The sequence below is a fragment of the Sinohyriopsis cumingii genome, chromosome 6 (genome assembly GCF_028554795.1).
Source record: "Sinohyriopsis cumingii isolate HCF-2022 chromosome 6, ASM2855479v2, whole genome shotgun sequence".
Taxonomy (NCBI): Eukaryota; Metazoa; Mollusca; class Bivalvia; order Unionida; family Unionidae; genus Sinohyriopsis; species Sinohyriopsis cumingii.
In genome coordinates this window covers 48,764,864-48,791,681 of record NC_142966.1, presented here as the reverse complement: position 1 = coordinate 48,791,681, position 26,818 = coordinate 48,764,864, and the positions used below count along the sequence as shown (strand labels likewise).

Here is a 26,818-nt window from a genome sequence, read left to right as displayed (position 1 = left end):
ATGTGAATACAGGTTTAAATTTTTTTTGTGTGGAATTTTTATATTGTTAGCAATATTAAAGCTTCATCTTTAAATGAATGCACTGTCATTTCCAGGTATTGAACCTGGGTTTGCTTAAGGAAGATGCTATGAATTTTGTGAGCCTGGTGGAGGGGTACTGTAGGCTCTATGTGGACCCCAACAAGAAATTGGTGGAGAGAAATGCCAGCAAACAGAGCGAAGATCCAGAAAGTAAGCACAGCTGTTTGGATGAAATATTGTTTTCACTTTTCATTATCACAATTGATGCTTTTATATTATGCACATACATTTGTAAATATAAAGGACCATCAGTTTGGATGAATCTTCTGAGGGCTCCTTCAGGACTGAAATAAGTCTTAGACCCAGTGAAATGGTTTCCAATTCTAAAATAAGATATTTTTAAAGTCATGCAGAGTATTTTCATAATCAAGCAGAATTCCTGATAATCAATTAATTCCTGCTATCCGCCCCCCCTTTTTTTGCTGGAATTGTTATCTCCCCTTAATTATGGCCCCTTGCCCAGTTCCTAATCATCCAATAAAAATCCTAGCCTGATACCAATCTTTTATGGTAATAGACATCACTAAACATTATTTCAGTAAGGCCTCTCCTGAAAGACCACTGCTGTGAGAGAACACCTCTTGGAAAGCCAAATACTCAGTTCACTTTGGGAAAAGGCCCAACTGATCTTTGTACACATGTGACTTCTGAATGCAGGTTCATCTTTTATGTCATGGTTCCTAAAGGTGGAGGAGCAACCCGGGAAAGCCTCGGAAAAAACCACCAACCCACAAGAAGCTACTGGCAAGCTTTCTCACATACCAACATTGGCCGAATCCAAGACTCGAACCCACGCAGACAGAGGTGAGATGGCAGTGATCCATAACGGAGAGCGCTTTAGACCACTTGGCCACTCAGAGTCCCTATTGTTTTGTCATCATCAGTTTAATTTATTTGGTGATTTTATTTTGTTTCTTCTCATAAACATACTGTAGGCCTTGTAGGCTCTGCTTATGACACAAAAGCATAAACAACACACAGTACCTTAAAGTTACCATCCTTGAAATTCATGAACAACATATTGTCCCTTGGTAGATCGATGATTAATTATGTTTATTGGAGATTACTGATTTGAGTATGCCCCATGGCAGATGGATGATTGATTATGTTTATTGGACATTAGTGACCTGAGTATGTCCCATGGCATATGGATAATTGCCATTGCCACTTGAACATGGAAAACAAACTCCATGCATTAGGTCAAGTTGGGAGAAATAGCAAGAAGGCGAGAAGCCTTTGAGTTTGGAACTGCAGTTTCTGAAATTGTACTGGAGGTGTTTAAAGCTTGTGTACATTACAAACTTTTTAGTTGAACATAATCTTCTGCCTCATCAGTCTTAAAATACACTTTTGAAGTTGCTAAATGCATCAGTATTAAATACTCTTTTGAAGTTGTTAGCTGCATCAGTCTTAATAATACTTTTGAAGTTGTTAAATGCATCAATCTTAAATCACATTTTTGAAGTTGTTAGATGCATCAAAGTTAAATCACATTTTTGAAGTTGTTAAATGCATCAGTATTAAATACACTTTTGAAGTTGTTAAATGCATCAGTATTAAATACACTTTTGAAGTTGTTAGATGTATCAGTCATCTAAAATCACACTTTTGAAGTTGTTAAATGCATGTCTTAAATACATTTTTGAAGTTGTTAAATGCATCAGTCTTAAATGCACTTTTGAAGTTGTTAAATGCATCAGTCTTAAATGCACTTTTGAAGTTGTTAGATGTATCAGTCATCTAAAATCACACTTTTGAAGTTGTTAAATGCATGTCTTAAATACATTTTTGAAGTTGTTAGATGCATCACTCATTTTTGAAGTTGTTAAATGCATCAGTATTTACACACACTTTTGAAGTTGTTAAATGCATGTCTTAAATCACACTTTTAAAGTTGTTAAATACAAGTTTCCTATAGTATTGACAATAGCAGTACATGCTATTTTGTTACATCTTGCTACAAATTTCAGCTGCCTTCCTGAGAAGATCTTTTTAGGGTTGGCAGGTCTGGGACTTGGGAAACAGTCATGCATCTGTCTTCCTGGGAAGGTCTTGTTAGGGTTGGCATGTCTGGGACATGGGAAACACATCATACAACTGTCTTCCTGAGAAGGTCTGGTTAGGGTTGGCAGGTCTGGGACTTGGGAAACAGTCATGCATCTGTCTTCCTGGGATGGTCTCGTTAGGGTTGGCATGTCTGGGACATGGGAAACACATCATACAACTGTCTTCCTGAGAAGGTCTGGTTAGGGTTGTTCATGTCTGGGACATGGGAAACACATCATACAACTGTCTTCCTGAGAAGGTCTGGTTAGGGTTGGCAGGTCTGGGACTTGGGAAACAGTCATGCATCTGTCTTCCTGGGAAGGTCTCGTTAGGGTTGGCATGTCTGGGACATGGGAAACACATCATGCAACTGTCTTCCTGAGAAGGTCTGGTTAGGGTTGTTCATGTCTGGGACATGGGAAACACATCATACAACTGTCTTCCTGGGATGGTCTTGTTAGGGTTGGCATGTCTGGGACTTGAGTCTTGATGGCTACAGTGGCCATCTTGACAATGTTATTGTTACTCATCCTAACTGGTTGGTCATATCAACTTGGGACTTTCACTAAAAGTCTTGTTACGATGTCTAGTTGATCCTAAATGAAAATATTGCTCCATGACTTCATATATGGATGCCACAGCAGCCATCTTGAAAATCTTGATATCACTGGAAGACTAGTTTTGATGTGGTCCTAAATTAAAATGGTGCCATCAGGACTGCCCATATATATATGTTCAAAATATCTTTATTTACACTGAACATCAACGGAAGGACAAATGAACATGAGGTTTTCAATAAAAGACTTCTTGTGATGTCTGCTTAGTCATAAATGAAAATGGTGCCAATCTGACAACCAGGCCACATCAACCATCTTGAAAATCATGTTATTGCTATTCCTTCATAATGAAGAGTCAAATCAGCAAAGGGTCTTCACCCGAAGATTCCTTGTGGTGTATAGGTGGCGCTCACCAGATAATATGTACTTTTGAGAGAGTGACGTATGTAAGGTGAAGTAGTTCGCATTTAAAACATGCACAGTGGAGAGAATGTTGGCATACCTCTATGCTACATTAACGTAATGTGCATGATATTTCTTTTGGATATTGTACTTTTGGAAATTTTACATGATTTAAGCACACTTCTACTTAAAATGACTGATCCCTTGTGTTAAAAAATCAGTCTGAATTAGTCTACAGTACACTATACATAGCAGCTATTAAAATAGGGAAAATTAATTTTGCCAGACTAGACAATACCAGCTTCTGAAAGTGCAATGAATGAATTACCAAATATATAAAATGTAAAAAAAGTTATTGGCTCTTTTTTATACAATTGACCTCTGAAGTTCAGGAAGTGAAAATGACCAAGTAGAGCTAGCACTTTTTTGAAATGTGCACATTTGAAGTAAGGCCAAGCTGTATACTCTATAACCCATAGTACACCCATCAATCATACACCAAAATAAAGGGAATTAAAGGTTCTTTGCATTATACCTAAGATATACAAGGTCTTTTTTTAAATAGCCAGTATAACCAGTGAGGAAAGCCGGGGAAATTCTTTTTCTTTAAAATCCTAACCCTATGCAAAATGCGAAACCTTATAGCACCACCATAGCAGGTCTTGAATAAAATGTTTGCTGATCTGATATCCAATATGGCTACCACAGTGGCCATCTTGAAAATTGTATCAGTATTTCTAGATCGAATGCCATATCAACATTGTGTTTTCACCAGAAGACATCTAATGATGTATTCTTGGTGCTCAGTTTAAGTGGCTCCAATCTGAAAATCCAGCTGCAAATAACCTTAATTGTACTTAATCTTTGCATTGGAATGATTTAGTCTAGTGTAAGACAACAATTGTGCTGATGATTTTAAATATGACTCAAGAGCTCCATCATGGACCATCAGAAGAACAGAGAAGGCAACAATGACTGAAATAAGAACACAATAGTTACCATCATCATCATTACCATCATTATCATCATCATCATCATGCTAAAAGAGCCTGAACATTATTGCCTTATACAGCAAGTCCCTTTCTGTCAAGGCCACATGATAGAGATGCTCACGATCATAGATGAGTCAGAGATTTTGCTGATAAATGCAGATATTTTCCTGACTGCTTTGTCAAATATTACAATTTTAAGACATCATCAATATTCAGTCTGTTACATATGATCACAATTCAGCCACAACGTTATAATTCTATTTGAAGTTCAGCGTGAAAAGTGTTGTTTTCAATTTACTGAACAAAAATGCATGCTTCAAGTGTTAATGTAAAGATATAAAGAGAAAGCTCTGAGAAATGGTAACTTTAATTATTTCAGTTCCACCATACCACAGCAAGCATAGAGTGCTGACAGCCCCATGGAGCTATCCAGATGACATTGTCTCCATGGCAATTGAAAATGGAGAGACTTCAGAGTTTGAGAGAGTTGTAGATATAGCACGAGGTCCCCCAGCTTATGAAGAGAATGAGGAATATATAGCCAGAATTAAACAAGATCTTGGAATTAAGGTAAAGAGTAAATCTATTTAATAAAGGTTGAAAAAGATAAACTCAATCATTATTTAGTTCTGATTATAGTTATTAGTTACTACAGGCAAACATTTTTTAAAGATTGAGAGAAATAAAGTTGTTGCCTGTATAATATACTTCCTAACGAAGTCACCTCACATTCTATAACTGATGCATATACTTGCTTAAAAGTCAAACTGCAAACAATAAAGATTCTGATCTGTCGTAGCATAATGTGCCTGCAGATTAGGTTTCCATGTTTGTTCTACTGATTATTCCTAACAAACTGCACAGACTGAGATCGGTCAGTACGTTATCTGATGGCAAATCGGGTCTGTGCAGTTTGCAGTTGGACTAATCATATAAGTGAATAAATAGTGTAACTTGCAAGCCTGCCTAAAATGCAGAGCCAGGTGTACATCCCTTTTTTTTTTTGCTCTAGAAAATACCAGACAAATTGGCCACTATTGGTTGGACTTGAAAATGGTCATTTTATTGTTAAACACAGTAGTTAGTGCCTAGAAATTTGAATCAACATCATGAAATTCACCAGTTTTAATAACAATTTGTATAGTTTGGTAAATTGTTGTGGTAAAATTCTCAACACAGACTGTGTTTACAAATATTTCATGAAATTTTGACCATGAAAATGTCAGTAATGCCTACTGGTGGTAGCACTTGAATCTGTTACCTCATGTAAGCACTTTGGATGATTCTACCCCAATCTCATGGATACATAAGTGGACTCTACCTGATTTGCATACAAACATTTGGATGCCTCCGCACCATCCTCATGGAAGTGTGTTTGGATGCAGACAGTAAACATCAGCCATCATGAACTGGATTTGTCAAAAGAAATTCATGTTCTAGTTCAATCTTTTCATTTGGTTTCAGTATAATCATCATAAATATGGTATGTATTCAAACATGAAAAGTGTCAATTTGTTCTCTGTGGAAACCTGATCAAGTGTTTTGATCTGTGATTTGCACGAGTGTTTGCTGTATTGTTGCAATCAATTAAAAGTAGACCTGCCTTATATCATGTTAATTATGACTTTTTATAAAATCCAATAAAGGTGGTGGAATAAAAAAGGTTAAGCCTGCAAATCCTACCCACATAAGAGCTAGTGGTCATGTTAGTGTGTCATGTCAACTCGTTTCAGTTGACCAATCAAACACTGTTATAAATATTATTAGGTAAGTAACATAAATAATCTAACATTAATCAGTAATTCATCTTATTAATTCACCAAGGTCATCAAGGATAGCAAGCGAAAGAGTACTTAGTGCATGAAATGCTTAGTTTTACAGATATATTTCATAATGGAGAAACAAATTCCAAAGTTTATAGTGAACAAAAAATGTCCAAATTGGCATTCAGAGCATAGCTCAGGGATTAGCAAAAATTTCACTATTTTTTAAATTAATTCACAGCATTATTATTTTACTAATAGAACAATTTGAGTTTTGACATTGAAACCTGTTGTTTCATGAAATAAATATCTGGTTTTGAAAAAAGGACAGTCATCTTGTTTTGTTGTGGATCAACAATAACACTTGAATATATCATTCACATGAAAAAAATCAGTGACATAATACACATTGTTTTCTCAGGTACGCATGTCTCTTGAGACCTCTTGGTGTAATCTTTGTAATATTTCATAGGTTATCTTGAAAATAAGGTAATTTATACAGAAAAGTGAACAACTTCATTAGTTGTTGTTGTTGTAGGGTGTAACGCCATTTTTCAGCACTGGATAGGTTATACATGGTGGCCAGTATAAATGATGGAGGAAGAACCTGGAAAAACACTGGAAAGATCCCCCTGTGCACAAGTTATTGAGGGAGAGTTGTATTCAGTCATATACATGCAGAGTAGAAAACAATGTTACTGTGCATTTTATGTCCAGGTACAAAACTATAAATTTGCTGTTGATCTTGTGCAGCACAAGAAAGTTGAGATTTGAATTACATGTGCCACTATTTTATGACATCAGGTGATTTACCATCTTCCTTGTCTGGTGAAATATAGTTCCCTTGCATTTGGCTTTGGCACTGTACCCAACCAAACAACACTGTCATTGAACAGTTCCCTGTGGATAAGCAAGTTAATAGAATGCTTTTAACTTCACACTGACATGTGTGATGCTAATTACTGACATAAATGCATCTACCATAGAGACTATAGTTTGTTTCAGACTAAGGATACTCATAGATTCATAAATTTATATTTATATTACTTCTGTTGCTTCATTTCAGAGTACAAATGTAAAAGAAACAAAAGCAGTTAAAAACAAAACAAATCAGGCATTATTATCAAATGGAACCATCATTACTCCCCCAGGAACAAATCCGGCATTATTATCAAATGGAACCATCATTACTCCCCCAGGAACACATCCGGCATTATTATCAAATGGGACTCTTCCTGGTGGATATTCTCCAGCATTGCCAATGAAAACTGTGATAACAGTAACTAGTGATCATCACAACAGGAATTCTAAGATGGTGTCAGAACAGGAGACTGATTCAATAGCCAGTTCTTCTTCAGCAGTGTCTCACAGTTCAGAGGAATCAAGGACGTTCTCAGAAGAGTCAGGCTTTCCATCTGCAGCCACATGGCAATCTCAAATGGATAACCGTGTACTGCCAGGTTCTCAAATTATTCTGAATGAGTCGGTAATTAATGAGAAAGAGACTGCAAAGAAAGTCGACAGTGGAGAGAACAATTCTGATACAGACAGTGGGGTGGGTGCAGACAATGACAGGCAGGTCTCTGCCCAAGTCATGAAAAATCCTGATGTGATGAGATCAATATCACTCGAAGCCGAGAGCGATGACACAGATAGTCTAGGAACTCCAACAGATAGTCCTATTGCAGGTAGCCTTCCACTGAACACTGAACTCCACCTTGATCTAAGTAAGTACTAACCTATTAACTGAACACTGAATGCACTTAGTTTCATATGTATGTTTCACTTTTTTCCAAAACACATATAAATATATAAGTTTTATCTCATCTGTGTAAAGCCAAACAGAATTGTCACTAATCAGCTTCAATTGCAGCATGCTATTGTTAAGATTATAGAGTGTTTAAAAGCCCTATATTTTTTATATTGTTTGCTGTGCAGTTTGCAGTTAGACTTGATTTATCAGTAAATACGTATAGTAACAAATGCTTAAGTACATGTACTATAAAAGCACAAAGTGTGAAATGATTAACAGAATACATTGAAGTGCATGTATGTCAATATTTACAGTGAAAGCTGCCTTTCGAGATAGTGAGTTCATTGTGTAGAATACCATCGGAGTAGGCAGATTGTCTTGCAAAAGTGTTTACTTTTGTGAATAAATAAAATTAACTGATCAATTCAGATACAATGGATGTATTTTTAAACTCAAACAGTATATTGAAATAAAGAAAATCAAGCATAGTGATATTGGAAAAAATGAAAACACAGATTTAAATTGGTAAAAAATGATGCAACCAAATGATCAACAAAAATACTCTAATGTATTACTAAGCTTAAGTAGCACTAAATGAAGACCAACCTTAATTAAATCTTGTCTGGTCATATTTTAACATGAAATAACTTATCTGTAGTAATGATGTATATTTTATAGCACTGATGAAGTTATTTCATGTTGTCACAAATTGTCATCATATTTTATTGATAAAACATCGGACTCCTGTGGTTCCAGTCACCAATAACTTTGGAAACTGAAACAATTAATCAGGTTCCATTGCTTTTGTTAATGTTAGGTGCTGATTTTCCTTGATGAATAGCACATTAATTTTATTGAAAATGTAGCCAGTTTGCATTGATGAAGGGTGCATAACATTATTAAAGCCACCATGAAAGGCCAGCTTTAGAGGTCCAAACAAATACTTTTGTGTTAATGCAATGGCATCATTAAAACCTGGTAGCAGACATCAAATAATTGTGTATTTTGTACATTAGGACAAAGTATTTGTCAGAACTGGCAGCTGGGCAATGTAAACAAAGGACATGTACATTTTATTTTTAGAATGACAAATTTGGTAGTAAAACTTTTTTTATGGGCCCAGGACTTTTCATTTTCGGATCATAGGCTGCTTGTCAGTATATGTTGGTAGGACTGTACCAGAAGTGCAGTTTGATTTCCCCAAGCCCATTTATTCAGAAAGAATGGGAATATACTGTTGTGTTATATGAAAGATGTTATTCAAGAGAACTGATTATGGAAGTCCAGTTTCAAATTAAAACACTGCCAGGGCAAGTAAATTCCCAAAGACAAACAGAACTTGCTCCAGCAATTTAGAGGGCAGCTACATATGGTGCTTCTGACAATATCCAGCTTCCACCAAATGATGCTGCTGATGATTGGCCACCACCACTTGCTGGAAGAATAGACTAGTATTAATACACCACCCCCTCGATAACTCGCTCACATCGGGGTCCAGAAACATCGACCGCACTATAAGTGAGGCGCGAGTTATCGAGGGACCTATAAAATAAGCCCAAAATCAATAAAGTGATTGATGACATAACAGAGAAATAAGTGGGGGGGTAGACAGATTATACTGTTGAATACTCACTTTATAATCGTTCTGAGATTAAATGTTAATAAATATCTCTTCATAACGGTGTACTTTATTATTTCCTCATAGGACAACATTAATTTCAGGATAAATTACAGTATATTGAGGCGATCATCGAAAACATCATTCCACGTGGTTTCCGTTCGCTTAACATGTGTACCACTTCACACATTGTGTACTACGTCACTAATTTTTATGTTGAATTGGATACATTCTAGTTTTATTCTTTGATCCAAATTAGACGTTTTTTTATATGCAAAAGATCGCTCTTTTCGAGAAACAGTGTCAATTGAACGATAGATAGATAAATATTTTTGAATGTGATAGAAGTAAAATGGAAAACAAAAAAAAACAAGGGTTAATCAGTACTAACATATTTAATTGTCTACAAATTTAAAACAACGTAAATTAGAACAAGTTAATACTTGCCATTTGTGCCACGCTTGACAAATATCAATTCACTTTTTGAAAAAAATCTGTTATTTTTTTTGTGTGTGTGTTACTCCTTGGTTTCTCTGCCGCCGAGCAAAATCTCTCAGATTTCTCAACTGCATGAGCTTTACGTAGTCAATATTCTGGGTCTCCAGCCACCTTATGGCAATATCAAAATATCTGATTGCTTCCTGTGCAGAGGGGTGGGGGGTGCAAAATCTGCATCTGCATCACTTTCAACACTTGTGTTACTCCAGTTAGAATCGTCTTCTGCTGCAGATTTGTTCGCTATAGAAATAATTATAGTTTCATCTGACGTATTCGGCTGTGGGGCAGTCATTGTCAGCACAAATCCACTCCTCCATATCATCAAGAGAAACGCCCATCTCTGGACCATGAGTCTGTATGAATTTCTCCCAAACAGCCTCGGCATTAATGACATCAGTTTCACTGAAACATTCGAAGTCACTATCATCGTTGTTGTCCCTGTTACTGTTTTGCTTTACGTCAAAGGCAGCTCCAAGACACTTAATCCAGCACCCGAGGTCTCTTGTAATCAATATTTTTTTTTAATGCAACAAACACTTCCCCAAGTAGTTGATCAAAACAAAGCCGGCATGTACATGTAATTAGGTTCTCACAGAAGTACTCACGGGTTTCGATGTGACAGTCGATTGACTCTTTTCATGTTTTCAGTGAACAGAATATGTTGTGATTATAATGTTTACACTGAAACGGAATTAAAGGATTAGAACGTGACATTCACACAGGAAGACGTTTAATTGGTGTTTATTTCATTCTCTGTTGCCACCTGTTAGCATTTACCAGAAGTTTTCATTGATCGCTATTTCACCAGACTGTTTATTTACAGTATACTGACAACTATTTATCATAAAAACTTACATAATATATATCTTTAAGCAGAGGTCTCGCTAGGATTTCAAAATTGGGTCTTTCTGCCTCAGAATTCAATCACTAAATATCAGTACATTTTCTCACTCGGCCGCTAGTCAAAGCCTTTGAACTAGCCGCCTAGCATCATGTTCTTTTTTTTTTTTTAATATACTCTTATAAAATTGCAACAGTACATCAAAGAGTCTTTCAGTCACTGAATTCTGTCATTGTAAATATCAGCACAGTTAACTGATCAACACATTTTCCCACAAAGCAGGTGGCTGAATCTTTGAATTTTCCCGCACACCTATTACATGCGTACGGAGGACTCCTGCCTCAGTGATTTTATGCCTCCCAGATCAAAAATTGGCATCCAAATACGCGTAATTAAGCGTTTTCGAGATCTCTGAAATTAATTCTTCTTTAGAACTTGCAAATTTCAAAATATGGATTATATTTTTACGGGCATTAATCACCATTTTCGATGATAAAACGAGCAATGTATCAAGGTTTAATTTATCAATTCTTATTGTAATTTTTTCATGTTCAGCATATTTTAAAGATATTTTAAATACATTTTCTCTGGAAAAAATCGGGAGCCAAGACGGACACCGCGTTATAAGCGGGATCGCGAGTTATCCGGGCGAGAGTTATCGAAGGAGCGGTGTACTTAACAATACCCTATTCAGGTCAGCTGAGGGAAGTCAAAAGGAAGACGAGGACAGAAAATGGATACTCCATCCTAAAGGGGATTCAAACCAAGAATCTGTCTCCATAAAGGACAATTGTTCAAGTGAGAGAACATGACTGTAGCCTGGGCTTTTATAGACTTTTGAATTTTTTATTTACATGTGTGATGTTCAGGATTGCACTGTGATGTAGACATCATGTGATGTTCAGGGTTGCCCCATGCTGTATGTACATCATGTCATGTTCAGGGTTGCCCTATGATGTGGACATCATGTGATGTTCAGGATTACCCCATGCTGTATGCACATCATGTGATGTTCAGGGTTGCCCTGTGATGTGGACATCATGTGATGTTCAGGATTGCCCTGTGATGTGGACATCATGTGATGTTCAGGATTGCCCCATGCTGTATGTACATCATGTGATGTTCAGGATTGCCCCATGATATGGACATCATGTGATGTTCAGGATTGCTCTGTGATGTGGACATCATGTGATGTTCAGGATTACCCCATGCTGTATGTACATCATGTGATGTTCAGGATTGCCCCATGATATGGACATCATGTGATGTTCAGGATTGCTCTGTGATGTGGACATCATGTGATGTTCAGGATTACCCCATGCTGTATGTACATCATGTGATGTTCAGGATTACCCCATGCTGTATGTACATCATGTGATGTGCAGAATTGCCCCATGATATGGATATCATGTGATGTTCAGGATTGCCCTATGATGTGGACATCATGTGATGTTCAGGATTACCCCATGCTGTATGTACATCATGTGATGTTCAGGATTGCCCCATGATATGGACATCGTGTGATGTTCAGGATTGCTCTGTGATGTGGACATCATGTGATGTTCAGGATTACCCCATGCTGTATGTACATCATGTGATGGTCAGGATTGCCCCATGATATGGACATCATGTGATGATCAGGATTGCTCTGTGATGTGGACATCATGTGATGTTCAGGATTACCCCATGCTGTATGTACATCATGTGATGTTCAGGATTGCCCCATGATATCAACATCTTGTGACATTCAGGATTACCCCATGATCTATATACATCATGTGATGTTCGGGATTGCCCCATGATGTAGACATCATGTGATATTGATGATTGACCCTTGACAGCAATTATCAAAGACCTATTTGGTTAGTTTTGGACTGGTACATTTCTTTTGCTGATAGTGATGTCAAAGAGAATAATTCTATCATGACTTAGTCTACTTGAGTGGAGATGGAACATCACATTTTCTGCACAATATTGACAAACATGTCAGCATCTTGAAGGAAAGAAATGCTAGATAAGATATAAATATAGTGATAATGGCCTCTTAAATAAAGGATGTTGGAATTGGAAAATGATAGAGTGCATGGGCATCTTAATATTCCCATTGTATAAATGCCAACCATTAGAATTTTTGCATAATCATTATACTTTATTTCTTCTAATTACATCTTAAGCTCGTCAGTGTGTGAATAACACATTTTTGGTACATTTAAAAATGCAATAAAATGTCTGTCATTTTTATTATCGTCTCTTTAATCTGAATCTATTTGATTGATTCGGTATGTAAACTTGTATCATCAAGGTCTCAGATGAGTTCAATTATACACTAAGGGTGTAACTACAAACAGTTTCTGAATTATAAATTGTCATTTAGCATCCAGGCAAGTGAGAGATTCGGGTGTTGATTGTGCAATGACTGTACTCAGAAAACACACACAAGCGCACCTTAATTTTTAATTGTTTTATCATTTACCGTGGCACGTTTCAGTAATTAAGTGTAAATTTAATATGGTAAAGTATTCACCCAAAAGTTGCTGTGCAAATGGATCATAAAAAAAAATTTGCACAGCTTTTATTTTTGGTTCATACTTCATTCAATTTAAGAAAATAAACAGTAAATCTTTATAATTAAATTCAACATCATAAATAGTTAAATAAACTGATAGTTTAGCAACATTCTGTTATTTAATCATATTTTCAGTTTCACTCAATAAGGCACAATAGCTCAGTTGGTTAGAGAATCATGTTAATAATGTGAAGGTTGTGGGTTTGATTCTCCATTTGGTCACATTATTTTGTTTTCCCTTTTCTTCTTTTTTTTATCTTATTCTACACACACTGTTGAATATTGCATGGTGCCATCATATCTTTACATTAAGATATAGAAGCAGACGATGTTAAATTAATCATTTAACATGTATTTTACTTGTAGCATTAGCAAATATATCTCATTTATTTGAAAAAAGGTACAGTATTTGGTAATAATTAAAATTGTACACAATAAGTTTGAGTTCGAGTGATCCTATATTCTAAATATAGTCCTCAATCATTGAGTAAATGTACAGAAAAGCAGTGCAGGTGGGCATGGCTTAGAAATAAGCTGGGTTCATATATGTTGGCCTGGCCAATCAGAAAGCTGTAAATTGTAATGACAAAGCAAATTTTAACTATTACATCATGACCACAATTAAATTATGACCAGTGAGCTTTTTTGTCATTATGTGCTTTTTAATAGATTACAATGTCATGCATTGTGTGAAAGTTGGTATGAATTGGCAGAGACACTTAAAATACTACTTTTGAATGTAATATTTTTCATTATATGCATATAAAAATATCTGCTTGTGTCCTTGCTTTGCCAATGCAATGTATCAAACAAATCTCAGTCTTCAAAACATCAGTGACCTGGGGCAGGTGCAACACTGTCTTAACTGATGAAAAATCACCACATTCTGACATTCTCTGGCTTTTTATTTCTTACAGGTGTAACTCATAAAGGTGTGAGTAGCTCATTGCAGTGGAAAATGTATCCACATTAAAATAAAGCATAGATTTCCAAAAGTGTCAAGTAAACATGAATGGAATTCAGAATTTTAGAGTTTTGTTTGAAACTTAAGACTTTTGATTTTAAGTATAAACTGTACAATCTTTGTCTTGCATTATATGTTTATAAAGGTGGAATATTAGGAGGGAGGTAAACCCAATGTCTTCACTCAGAACATTATATATTTATGACATGGACCTTTTGTAGTATGAAGTTTACATCGGATACCTGTCTGCTTGCTTTCTGAACTGACAACAAGTAGGCAAAATAGGCAAAAGTAATTGATAGTTGATGCATGCTAGATTTTCAACAATATTAAATTTAAGTGCTTGGTAAGAATAGAAATTGCATATAGATTTGTTTTCAAATGATGAATCTGCTTCAGTTTGGCCCAGGGATGATTAAGTAATAGTTTTCCACAGCAAAGTCAAAATTTACCCAGTCAGGAGGAGAGGACAAGTGGTTTTCCTGAACCCTGTATCTGCTCCAGTCTTTTCTGTAGCTGCTACAGTTTTAATGCATGTGCCAGTTCACATTAATGAGCTGGCCTGTTAACTACCCATGTGTGTGACATCATGCCCATTTGGGGCTATTATTATTATTATTATTATTATTATTATTATTATTATCATGATGATGATGATTATGATTATTATTATTATTATTATTATTATTATTATTATTATTATTAAAGAAAGAAACTGGGAAGTTATTTAGATAGATGGGTTGATAGATAACTGGATATATAGAAATATGTATGAAGCATATACATGAAATGTATTGTCTTTTCTTCAGGCTGTGTACCAGGTTTTGAGTTTGAGTTTGAGGACTCATCCCCCAGCTTTCCAGACCCCAATTCCACCAGTTTCATCCCTTTTAACCATGAGTATTTTGAAAGCAAGGAAGACGTTTATGATCCCAGGATGTTTTATGTACAAGAGCCATACTTTGATCCAGACATTATAGGTAGGGCAACTGCAGACAGTTTGATTGCATAATTATAGTTTTATTAATTCTGACTAGATAGGCCTGCATATGTGGAACACATTAATTACTGTCAGTTAGGTAAAACAAACATTTAGCAAAACTTGTACAAATTCAGGGATGTAGGACTTTGAAAACATAATTTTCTGAATAAAGTTGAGCTGCAGGTATTTGTGAAAATTGGTAATTTACAAAACTTCAAACATATTTTCCCAATTCAGTATATAGAATTTGAAACACAAGAGATATTAGAGTGGTTTCTCACTATAAATCCATTGCTGTCCTTCTTATCATGTGGATATGTCATGGTTAATGGCACTTTTAGGACATTATTGTCCACATCATGCCATATGAGAACTAAGAGCCTTTCCCAAGAACATTTAGAGGCAGCCAAACCAAGCTGGCCTGACTGGATATTGAACCTGTGATCCTTGGATTCTGAGTTGGAATTCTACGAACTTAGTTACTGTGATTCCCTTATGAAATTGGTCAGTGTTCTGTTACATCAATGCTTTTTTATTTATTTCAGTTTAATTTATTTCTTGACTGAGGAGAACCAATTATGACACCAAGTACTCATTTTTTGTGTTTTAATGCACTATCCAGACACAGAAGACTTGTAAAACGTTCTACATTGTTATGGCTGCACATTTATAATGGGGATTTATCAAATGGGTCTTATTTATAAATAGCGTTATGAAGTGAGAGCAGTGTATAAGTATTAAATTCATTTAGGATTGTTAACCATATATATTCATGTAAAAGTCAGATCCAACAGCAAATTGCATAGACTCTGATGTGCTGCCTCATAATGCACAGGCAGATCTTGGTCTTTGCAGTTTGTTAGGCCATTGTGAACAATATAGACCTGACTCACATGAAAGTATTGCAAAATCGTAAACCTAAACTCCCCTTAGATTTTGTATCATCTTTAAGCCAGTCTAAAAATGAATATTTAATCCACAAGTATAGTAGTTTTTATTTTCTGCAGATAGTTGAAATGGATGTTTAAACATGAATACAATTACACAACACTCCCTTGATAACTCGCACCCTGATATCTTGCAAACCTGCTTATAACACAGGGTCAGGCATGGATCCCATTTTTGTTAAACCAGGAAATATCCTTCCCAAAAATTGATCCCTATTTCTTGAACTTGAAAAATAATCGCGATCAGAATTGCTAAATAAAACTTTGATACATCGCTCGTTTTACAGTAAAAAATGGTAGATATGACACAGAAATTTTAATCAATATTTTGAAATTATAAACCTTTAATAAGAACTCATATAATTGGTTAGATTTACTTTTCAAATGATATTCTTAGGACACTGTAATTAAAGATATTCAAGGAAATTTTGATCAATGAAAAGTTCACTTTAGCCCAGTGTAGGCAGTAAAGTAATATTTAAATGCCAATTAAATAAGTTTTGTTAAGTGAAATTTATGTTTTAATTACATCTTTTAGTTCCTCTTAAGTATAATCATAAATGCAATGTATATTTAGATGTAAATTGTGTCAATCTACCATAACAGCCGAATCAGCAAGAATTTCTCTGAGAACCTAATTAATACACAGATGTTTTTGCATACACATGATGGTTCTTGAAACCAATTAGAAGGATCTCTCACATGTTGGACATTTTGAAAATAACTAACAACTTCATTAGAAAAAGCGTGTTATTAACAATTATTATCAACGTGATTATAAAATGAGAATTCAGTCATTAAACAGCCCAGTTCCCTGCTCCCCCCCCATTGTTTTCTCGATGTATGAGCAAATTTTTTTCAAATTTTGGAGGTTCCTCAGTAACTTGTGCCCTCGCTTATTGTGCGGTCTATGTCTATGGACCCTATTTTGCATGAGTTATTGAGGGAGAGGTGTACATCTCTGTCTCTCCCTCTCTTTTTCTATCTCTCACTCACAATATTGATGCCTTTATATAAACAAATTTTAAATGTTAGATTTTAAAATGCACACAATATGAAACCCATTTATAATAAATTGCTTGGAATTATTGTGTAGCAGACTTGTACAGAAAACTTTTAAGAGAGACATAAAGATGACTCAACCCGCTTTAAAGGGATACATGATGGTTTTTTTCCTTTGTGGACAGGAGTCTTTAATATAGAGGTTTAATATGTAAAATATAAGTAAAACTAAAGGACTGTTGACATATGTTTAAAGAATTTTGATGTAAAACAGGTTATCTTTAAATAGGTGTAATCAAGTTTTTTGTACATTTGTAAAGTGGAACAGGTCAATGCTAATCTCATTATTTTTCATGGATAGATTTGCTGATTTCTCTTAAACTGCAAATGTGGCAAACTTGCAATTGCCAGCATTTACACTTGGCACAATTCTAAAGAAAAGTAGTTTAAAATTTTCATGCCATCCTAGCACTAGAACTTTGCTACAGTGTACTTTACAAATATGTGCCAAAATGAAATGTTCAATACTTCCATTTCAGGTCTTAAATGCATTTGAGTTTCAGTCAGCAATCTCATTGTTTGCCATTTCTAATTGGATTAATCAACATTTAGAATGTTAAGTGAGTTTTTCATTTATATTAAGCATTAGCAAACATTTCTGAGAGACTACATAAGGAAGTGACTCAAACTGAGATGTAATTTTTATGGTTGATAATTCCTTGTTTATTATTCCCCATTTATGATTCAGTGTTTTTTGCTTGTAGCAAGTGGTCTTATGGCATGGCCTTAAATTCATTATCCTTAAGGCAAAAAGAAAATACGCAAGTTTCCAGTTGGCCTACCATCTTTGTTTCTCATTGCTGACCCTAGCACTTTTCTTCTCCATGGTTAAAAACAAATCTCAGACAAATCACATTAAATATTGGAAGACCTTTAAATGGCTTCTGAAAACCTACTTATCAAATTTGATAGCCTTGTGGCATATAGGTCATTCAATTTTATGCAAATGATGCTGGTTCACTATCTGACATGGCCACCATTTCTAAAAATAGAAGGAAAAAAATACTGGTTAGTTTACTATTACAGCAAGGGAAGTAACCTATAATAATGACTTTAGAAAATCACAATTTTGGTGTTATGCTGAGTTTTCTAACGTAGAGAAAATTTTTAAACATATTTTAACAAATATTTTCAGAATACACTGTACAAGTCTTTTATTGCATTAGTTTAACAGATCTTATTTTGACAGAACTGATCTTTTTTAAAGCATGAAACCAGAAACATGTGTATTAATTTGTGTGACTAATAGAGATTGTGATATATCCAAGAGCTTCAAACTTTTCTTTCAACTTCACAGTTTCATCACATAAATGAATTTTCTTGCACAAGGTTACACATGTCAATTTACCAATTAACATCAAGCCTATTTGGACCTCTTGTTATTGTTATTATTATTATTATTATTATTATTATTATTAGCATTATTATTATTATTATTATTATTATTATTACAGACTTAACACTTCTACCTCCATTCCCACCCACAGAAGAGGAACTGAGAGAAATGGAAGCATCTTTGTCTGAACAGCAAAGTAGTTTCTCTGTTGATCTGCATCATACAAGGCTGATGAAAACAGTCAGTGTACTCCAAGAATCTCCACATCGTGAGATGCGTATTCCTCTTAGTAAGTCTGCCAGTGTGGGAATGTACCCAGATTTTCTAGATGCCGACATCGATTCATTTATCGAGAAACTAACAGTCCCTCCTCCCCCACCCAAATCTGAACCTCCTCCCCTCTTGACAAATGAGGGATCAGCAGAGTCAGTAATGGAGGTTGTGGAGATAAATTATCAACCAGTAATAAATCAGACATGGGATGGTACTTTGTTGAACCATTATGTTGATTCAAGAGTGTTCTCCCCACAGAGTGATCTTTATGATCCAGATCTGAATGCAGATCAAGTGTTAATTGGCACAGCTCAGGATTTTTCATCTCTTGTGATTCCACCTCCCCCAGGGGAGGAGTCAAACATTATAGAAAAGATTGCAATAGTTCCTCCAATTTCAACAGTTGCTGAGGTAAAGAATAAAAAGAAAAAGGATCGTCATCAACGCACCAGTTCTGTGGATATCTTTTTCAAACAGTTTGGAAGTGAAACAGTTGAAGAGATTCTAGCCAGAAAGGATGCAGTTGCAGCCAGTGGTGCAGAATTGAGGAAAGAATTGGGAATTGGTCAGTTATCAGATCAAGGTTCCATCACAAGTGACAGTGGGTGTTATTCAGTTGGTGATTCAAAAGATGATGATAACTCTTCCTCACCTGCCTCAGTATCAGAAAAACTGAACCAGTTGTTGAAATCTTTGTCTATTTATGAACCAGAATTGACAGAACAAGAACTTGGGAAATTCAGAAGGACTTCATCTCTTCGTTTAGGAAGGAGCGTCTCGTTAGATCAGATTATGAAGGCTGCAGACAGAAGTCAGAATTCTAACACCACATCTTCCCTTCAGACTGGGTCTGTCAGAATAACAAATCATAGAAGGAGCAGTTTGAATCTTGCAGCAGACAGTAAACCAGTCACATCAGATGGACAAAAGGGAGTTGAGTATCCAACTGCTTCCAGTAAAGAACCAAGTTTTAGTTCAGGATTGAAAAGGAACAATTCCTTCAATATAAGGTCTAGAGATGAAAACAGTTCTGATGAAAAGGAATCAAAACCTTCATTTGCTTCACTGAAAGCCAAACTTGAATCATGTAAAGCTAGCCTCATGGGCAAGACAGTACGTAGAGACTCCTTAAACAGATCATCTTTGGATGGGGATCTGTCAAGGAGATCTATTCGTCGAACAAGTTCATTTTCAAAACTATTTAGAGGATCTCAAGAAAAGCTGAATGATGACATAGGGAGCATGCCCTCAATGCCTAAACCTCTTCACAACACAAAGGATGATGGGAAATCCATTGACACCCAGTCAGTGCCCTCTAGTGGCAAAGATAGTAAGGATCCTAAACTCATGCTAAATTCATTGGCAGTTCCAAGAACCAACTTCAGGCCCATTGCTGGAAATGCTTCCTCACAGGTGCGTAAAACTTGTCTTTTATATTTCAGGACTAGATTTTTGTGTTTCCCTTTGTTCTAACTTGTGAAAATTTATGCATTCCTTTTCCTATTTGGTGTTGGACTTTTGAGATCACATTTTATTTTCTTATTGTTTATCATATATACTTGTGTAGCAGTTGAGTCCAATTGATAAAAACAGAGACCTGTTATGCAGTCACATATAGCACCAGCAGATCAGGGTCTGTGTTGTTTCGTCTGCTGATTGCTAATAACAAACTGCACTGATCCAGATGTACTGATGCATTATGCACTGGCGGATCTAGGTCTTGTGTAGTTTGCAGTTGGACTTGATTTATTATTAACAAATATATACAGTAGTTTTTGTTTGGATGTTGCCTTACACAGCAGTTGTGAAACCCTATATAGTAAAAGGCAAGAGGAGTTCTTCATTCTCTTGGATAATGAATACTATGGTAAAATGTTTTAAAATTCAGACATAATATATTTATGAAAGATCTTAAATACTTGTATTTTCTGACATGTCCAGCAGGTCAACAGTTTTGTCTAGTACATACTCACAGTCTCAAAACAAAAAATAAAAGGTTTTGAAAGCTTATCTCCTCCTATAGACGTGTCACAAGCCCTATATGTGAAGACTTGTCTCAGGGTCTGTACCACAGACATTACATGAGTCCTTCACACGGTGTAGCTTTTGTCACAGCTTGTTAGTATATGACACCTTTATATCAAGTATGTGTAGCCCAGATTAAGAAATAAGATCCTGGGTACTAGCAAGTTAGTTTGAAAGCAAGTCATTGAATCATGAAAGGATAATTACTAACACTAAACCAGCAGCAAATCCAGAACTGAAAATGATGAATTTTCCAATAGATATAAAATAAATATATCAAAGTCTTCTTTTTTGTCAGAATTTATTATATCTCCTTTAAATGTTTGTTTTTTATATAAATGTCACCAACATATGAGACTGCCATGTTGTTTTTCAGGATAAAATGTCTGGCATAAGCCATTAGAATATAAATATATTATATATTTAAGTATAAAATATAGAAACTTGTTAGCAGAATAATTTTAATATCTTAATATTTTAATATCTTTTTCATTCCTATATTTCCCATCATATTTGATTATTTCTGTTCATTCCTTTATTTCCCATCATGCCATGCAATGCTTGATTTGTGTGTGCCTACAAAAGTTATACCTGCAGCAACACAAATTCGTACTTTGTGAGTTAGAAGAAATACATAGAACCTGCATTAAATTTCAAACATGGAAATTAATCTTTGGTGAAGAAATTTGTTCCGATGCCATTCACGTCTCTCTGAAGTTATTGCCCCTTCCTTGGCAACAACAGTAAACCCACTGTGATGCATTGCTGAATCGGACTTGCATTGTTTTCAGATAGGATCAAATAGTTTGCAAAATGTCAAAAAAGTTATTTACTGCAAAAGATTAGGACAACCCAATCCTATGGCTTTCTTACGTCACACATAACTATATGATCAACCTGTGAAAGTGAGGTGAATTTATGAAAAGGGGGTGGGAGTGTTGTGCTGAAGCATGAGTTTAATCATCTAAGCATTGATTCTGGATCAAGTTTGGTATATAATACAAAAGAAAAGTTTCTTTTCCTAGGTACATGCCAGATTCATATTGTGATACCAAAAATGATAGATTTTACAGTCTAAAAAGTTTTCAAAGTAAAGTGAGAAAATCATGATAGCTACATTCTCCTTTTGGGGGTAGTTGGAAGTGGGTACCTAACTTCTGATAATACACCAATTTCAACAATTTTTTTTCCTTGCTAAATATTTCTGGAAAAGTAGTACATAATCTTTTTTTGTTACTAGAAATGAAGAGTATCATTTTTTATTTGAGTATTACAGATGCAAAGTTAATTTTTCTGTGCAGACATTAATTGTTGCCATTTGATATACACTAAAGCCTGTCCCTAAGTAAATGCATCACCAGTCTGTTTTAGTGAGAAGCAGTCATATTTCTGTCATGGTCATCATTGTCATTGGTTCAAGTTTCAGCAATGATTTGATTGTGGCCTAAACAAGCAGATTTTGGCCTTCTTGGCATGCTTAACATGGGTCCGAATGTTGTAAAACTGTACAACTGACTTTTTAAGGGTACAACAGTTCCTTAGTCCAGCTTGCCCAGGCAAGTAAAATTCAGTGTTGTGCTGGTGAAATTTCATGCAAGATCATTTTTTCCACATCACTCTGGGTGGACAAGTAAGGGAAAATCAGAATAGTTACCCCCCCACTTTTGAAGTCGACAACAAAACATCTTTAATAGAGCAATTATCTTTAATAAGTAATTTTCTTTAATAGAGTAATTATCTTTAATAGAATCATTAACATTAATAAAGTAATTATGTTTCATAGAATAATTATCTTTAATAAAATAATCTTTAATAAAGTAATTATTTTTAGTAAAGTAATTGTCTTTAATAGAGTAATTATCTTTAATAAAGTAATTGTCTTTAATATAATAATTATCTTTAATAGAGTAATTATTTTTAATAAAGTAATTGTCTTTAATAGAGATATTATCTTTAATAAAGTAATTGTTTTTAATAGAATAATGATCTTTAATACCTTCAATTGCCATACAGGTGGAATTTGTTTATTCACAAAATAAATGTCATATTTTCACACAGTTTGTACAATGTTCAGCTTTGTTGCCTTTATTTAAACATAAAGAATAATGCTGGAGTTTGTATATACTGCACAGACCCAGATCTAACATCCCATAATACTCCTTGCAATGAAAAAAATAATTACTTTTGTGGAGCTCGCTGTATTTTAACCTTATCGACAGAGCCCACATAGCTAAAACATACCTTTTTAGTAACATATGGTATGAGTTTAGTGTTATAGACTTTGATATGCAGTACATTAGGAAATTCGAGAAGGTAATATACCAATTCATATGGAATGGAAAAATACACAAACTAAGTAAACAGACACTGCAAAGGGAAAACAAGAAAGGGGGGCTTAACATCCCTATTCTTGCAATCAAACAAATGGCAAACATCATTAACAGAATACAAAAATTACAAAACCTGGATGGAAGACCATGGAAAAACATGTATGTTTATTTCTTTGCATATATCTTAAATAATTTCCCAGAAATATATAAAAATAACAAACTAACGAAGAAACTCAAACCTCCAAACATCACATATAAAATAAAAAACACAATCATAGAATACAGAACTAACAAAGAAATATGGAGCTTACATGAAGAAAAAACATATGGATACTTACATAACATTTATACAAACCAACACAAAACACAAAATAGAACATCTACACCCAGACCTAAACTGGAAACCAATCTGGGAGAAATGGGGTAAAATAAAAAACATCAACACTCAAACAAGATTATATCTATACCTACACGATGCACGGTGGACAGGAGAAAAAGCCTTCTTTAGGAAAATCATCCCATCCATACCACCATGTATCTTATGCAACACTCAATACGATAGCAAATGACATCTAATTTTATATTGTCCAAATACAAAAACACAAAGGGATGCCATAAAACAGAAAATAAAAAATTCAATAGGGAATTTCCAGACAAAACAATTATTGTATACAGACAACATAGAGGATAAAAACTTATATGATGAGATAATTCAATACATAAATAATATCATGCAAATTAGAAATGATAAAATATGGACGACCAAGCCATCCGAATAACATCCAACATGTACAAAGGCAAAAACCCTATTAAGGAGTTTATCCCAATGGACCCCCCCCCCGTCTGTGACTGTATTAATTTGTGCAGATCTAATCCCTCCACCTATACATGTAGGATAAACCTGGCCATACTACAAAAACACAACTATTTGATCCCGACTAGCAAATATAGCTATAGGAATATAACAGAAACAGTTGTGAGGGCTAGAGAATTAACTCTCTTCAAGAGTTTATCCCAAGGGAATCTCAGTCAACACTTCTGTAACTGATAACTCGAGATATATGGTGAAACGAAACAAAGATCAACCCTGATGAAACTAAATAAATAAATAAATTTAACCACAAAAAAAAAAAAAATTATTAAAATAAAAAAGGTTATATAAAACAAGTTGAATACAAATAAAACAATATCACATATGAAATCTACATTTGGGAGGACGGGGGATACATAAATCACAAACCATGACCTTTAGAAATGAAAAACAGGGTGACACCTCCAACTCTTTACCAGCATCTGCTGGAACGGAGTCATGGGGTGCCAACATAAGATAATACTCCTTACAATGGCAGATCAGAGTCTGTGTTCTTTGCAATTGGCCTTAACTTATAATTGAGTATATACAGCAATATTAGGAGTTATATTAACTCCTTAATCTGAAATATATTTAGATTCTGTGAAAGATATAAATAATTACACTTTTCCTAAGCATCTATTTCCATTGATCACATTGCATGTCCTAATTCTGTACCATAGTTATTTACTTTTTGTTGCTGCACTTCAGACTTTTTATTTTGAGAAAAGGTCATATTTGAACATTTTTACAGATGTATGCACAAAATTTCACATCAAAGATGACTATGCTTGTCTCACATAACCCGAATTTCTCTTCAGGATGACCTGTTTATCAGTGTCCATTGTTCAATGGTAGGTTGGAGAGAGCTTATTGCAGAAATCTATATCACGCAATGTGTTAAGTTTTGAGACACTCTTTGTACATGTTTTCTCTGAACAGATTACAGGATCACTCTTGTGTACCATAGAGTTCAAGATAAAGGTTCTCTCTGCTTGTCTGCCTCTTGATGCCTGTTTCTGAATCTCTGAGTGCAGAGTGTGTACATGCGATTGTGCAAAACAAGGTGTATGTGTAGGAGGCAAAGACAAACAGATGGACAGATGGGGGCATAGAGAGGTCAAAGAATCAATTCAGAAAAGCAATTCTAATATAAAATAGGATGTTAGATATGATAACTCGTAGCTTATTTGGACAAATTCATTATCAGTATTGTTTCTTCATAGATATATTTTTATAAGGATTTCTATTAAGATAAGTACAAATCTAAATTACTAAGACAATATATATGTAAAATATGCATTGACAGATGTACCTCATGTTAGTTTGTTTGGAGCACCACCAATGGACTCTGTGGTACATGAAGTTTTGCATGCAAGTTTGCTTTATTTAAGGTAACGCTAATTAATGGGGGTTTTCTTCAGATTTGGGGGCAAGTGTGATGGCAACAGAATTGTTAATGAGACAGTGATAAAACTCTGTTGGAGTTGTTGTAATGAAATTTTAGGAATTTATCCTTGCTAGCATGTCATACTTTTCATGATTTAATTATAAATGAACAGGTTTAATAATATTAACAGTTATATAAAATAAATGTACACCAAAATTCGACCATTCATTGATAATTTTATCACAGAAATATACAAGTAATAATGTGTATCTGATAATCTAATATCACGATTTTGTATCTAAATGTTGATCAATACCCTGCCATGTGACTATCTGTGAACAGTTATGACTGGGTTTTAATTATTCTCACTTTCAGTACCACACATACCCATTTCAAGCAAAGGTTAGTTGACCAAACTGAGTGACCCAGATTATTGTAACTACACCATGAGTTGCTGTGTTAGCATGATGCACTTAGTTGTCTGCCAATTAATTATTCTTTGGTTAACTGAATCCCCAACTTGTTCATTATTGAACATGTCTTCCATGGTTGAAAATATTTTTTATATGTAACGTGTGTTTATAAATATAATGGGTTTACACATTTGAATGGAAAAATCAGATATTGCAATAACATTTTATTCATTGCATGTGGATTGTTTTTATAAATATTGGCATAAACACAGATGTTAGATGTATTATTCTTACATGATCAGGCTGGTTTAACCTTGAGTTTGATAGATAAAATTACTGAGATCTGAGAAAGTAAAATAGTTGTAATACAGTAGTATGAGCTCTATAAAACTTATACTCATCAAATTTTATAAATATGTTGCCCAAGATGATATTTTGTTATAACTGAATGATGAAAGTGGACGTCGCTATGATCAGAAAAACAAGTTTTTTCATAACAGGTTAAAATTATACTGAATACACCCTCGCAAAACTTCACAAGTAGGTTGCCCTTGATATAAAGATCGAGGTCAAGGTCACCATGACCCATGACAGTAAACACATTATGTACTGTTTGCGGTACTTGTATTTGTGTATAAAAAATTTCATTTTTGCATGCGATATATTAATTATCTTGTATTTGTAGTCGATCATGTAAGAATAAGAACAGGAATGATTGTTGACAAATTTCTGCTAGAGCACTTGAGAAATTCTTTTGAACCCTCCAGGTGAAATTTAAATATCTTGTGTTCTGGCAAATGTTTACAGAGATTTAGGGGAATGTATTATCCTTATTGGAAAGCTTTAAACAAATGCAACACTAATTCTGATATGGATTAGTCATAACACTGGCAATGATACCAACACACTGGCAACAATATTTCTTTGCATTGGCAATGATAACAACATGCCAGCACTTATTCTCTACATTCTGGCAATGATACCAATGCTGGTGGAAATAAAAATGGCTTGCACGTGAAATGCCATTCTTCATGCTGGTACTAACCTAATTATCTCACATTCAATACACTTTAAACAATACATTGTGACTTTTCAGTCAAGTAAAACCACATGGAAAGCATGACAGTAT

General features: G+C 34.8%; 1 protein-coding gene across 1 annotated transcript in view; it reads left to right on the top strand.

Moving 5' to 3' along the window:
- The window catches only part of LOC149796891 (uncharacterized), a 217,130-nt gene that overhangs the window by 172,058 nt on the left and 18,254 nt on the right, over window positions 1-26,818 (top strand). Inside the window, exons 15-19 of the mRNA XM_089961541.1 lie at window positions 96-231; window positions 4,458-4,648; window positions 6,908-7,568; window positions 14,891-15,061; window positions 18,527-20,094. Coding sequence (XP_089817667.1) covers window positions 96-231; window positions 4,458-4,648; window positions 6,908-7,568; window positions 14,891-15,061; window positions 18,527-20,094 — 2,727 coding nt within the window. The remainder of the gene's footprint in view (window positions 1-95; window positions 232-4,457; window positions 4,649-6,907; window positions 7,569-14,890; window positions 15,062-18,526; window positions 20,095-26,818) is intronic.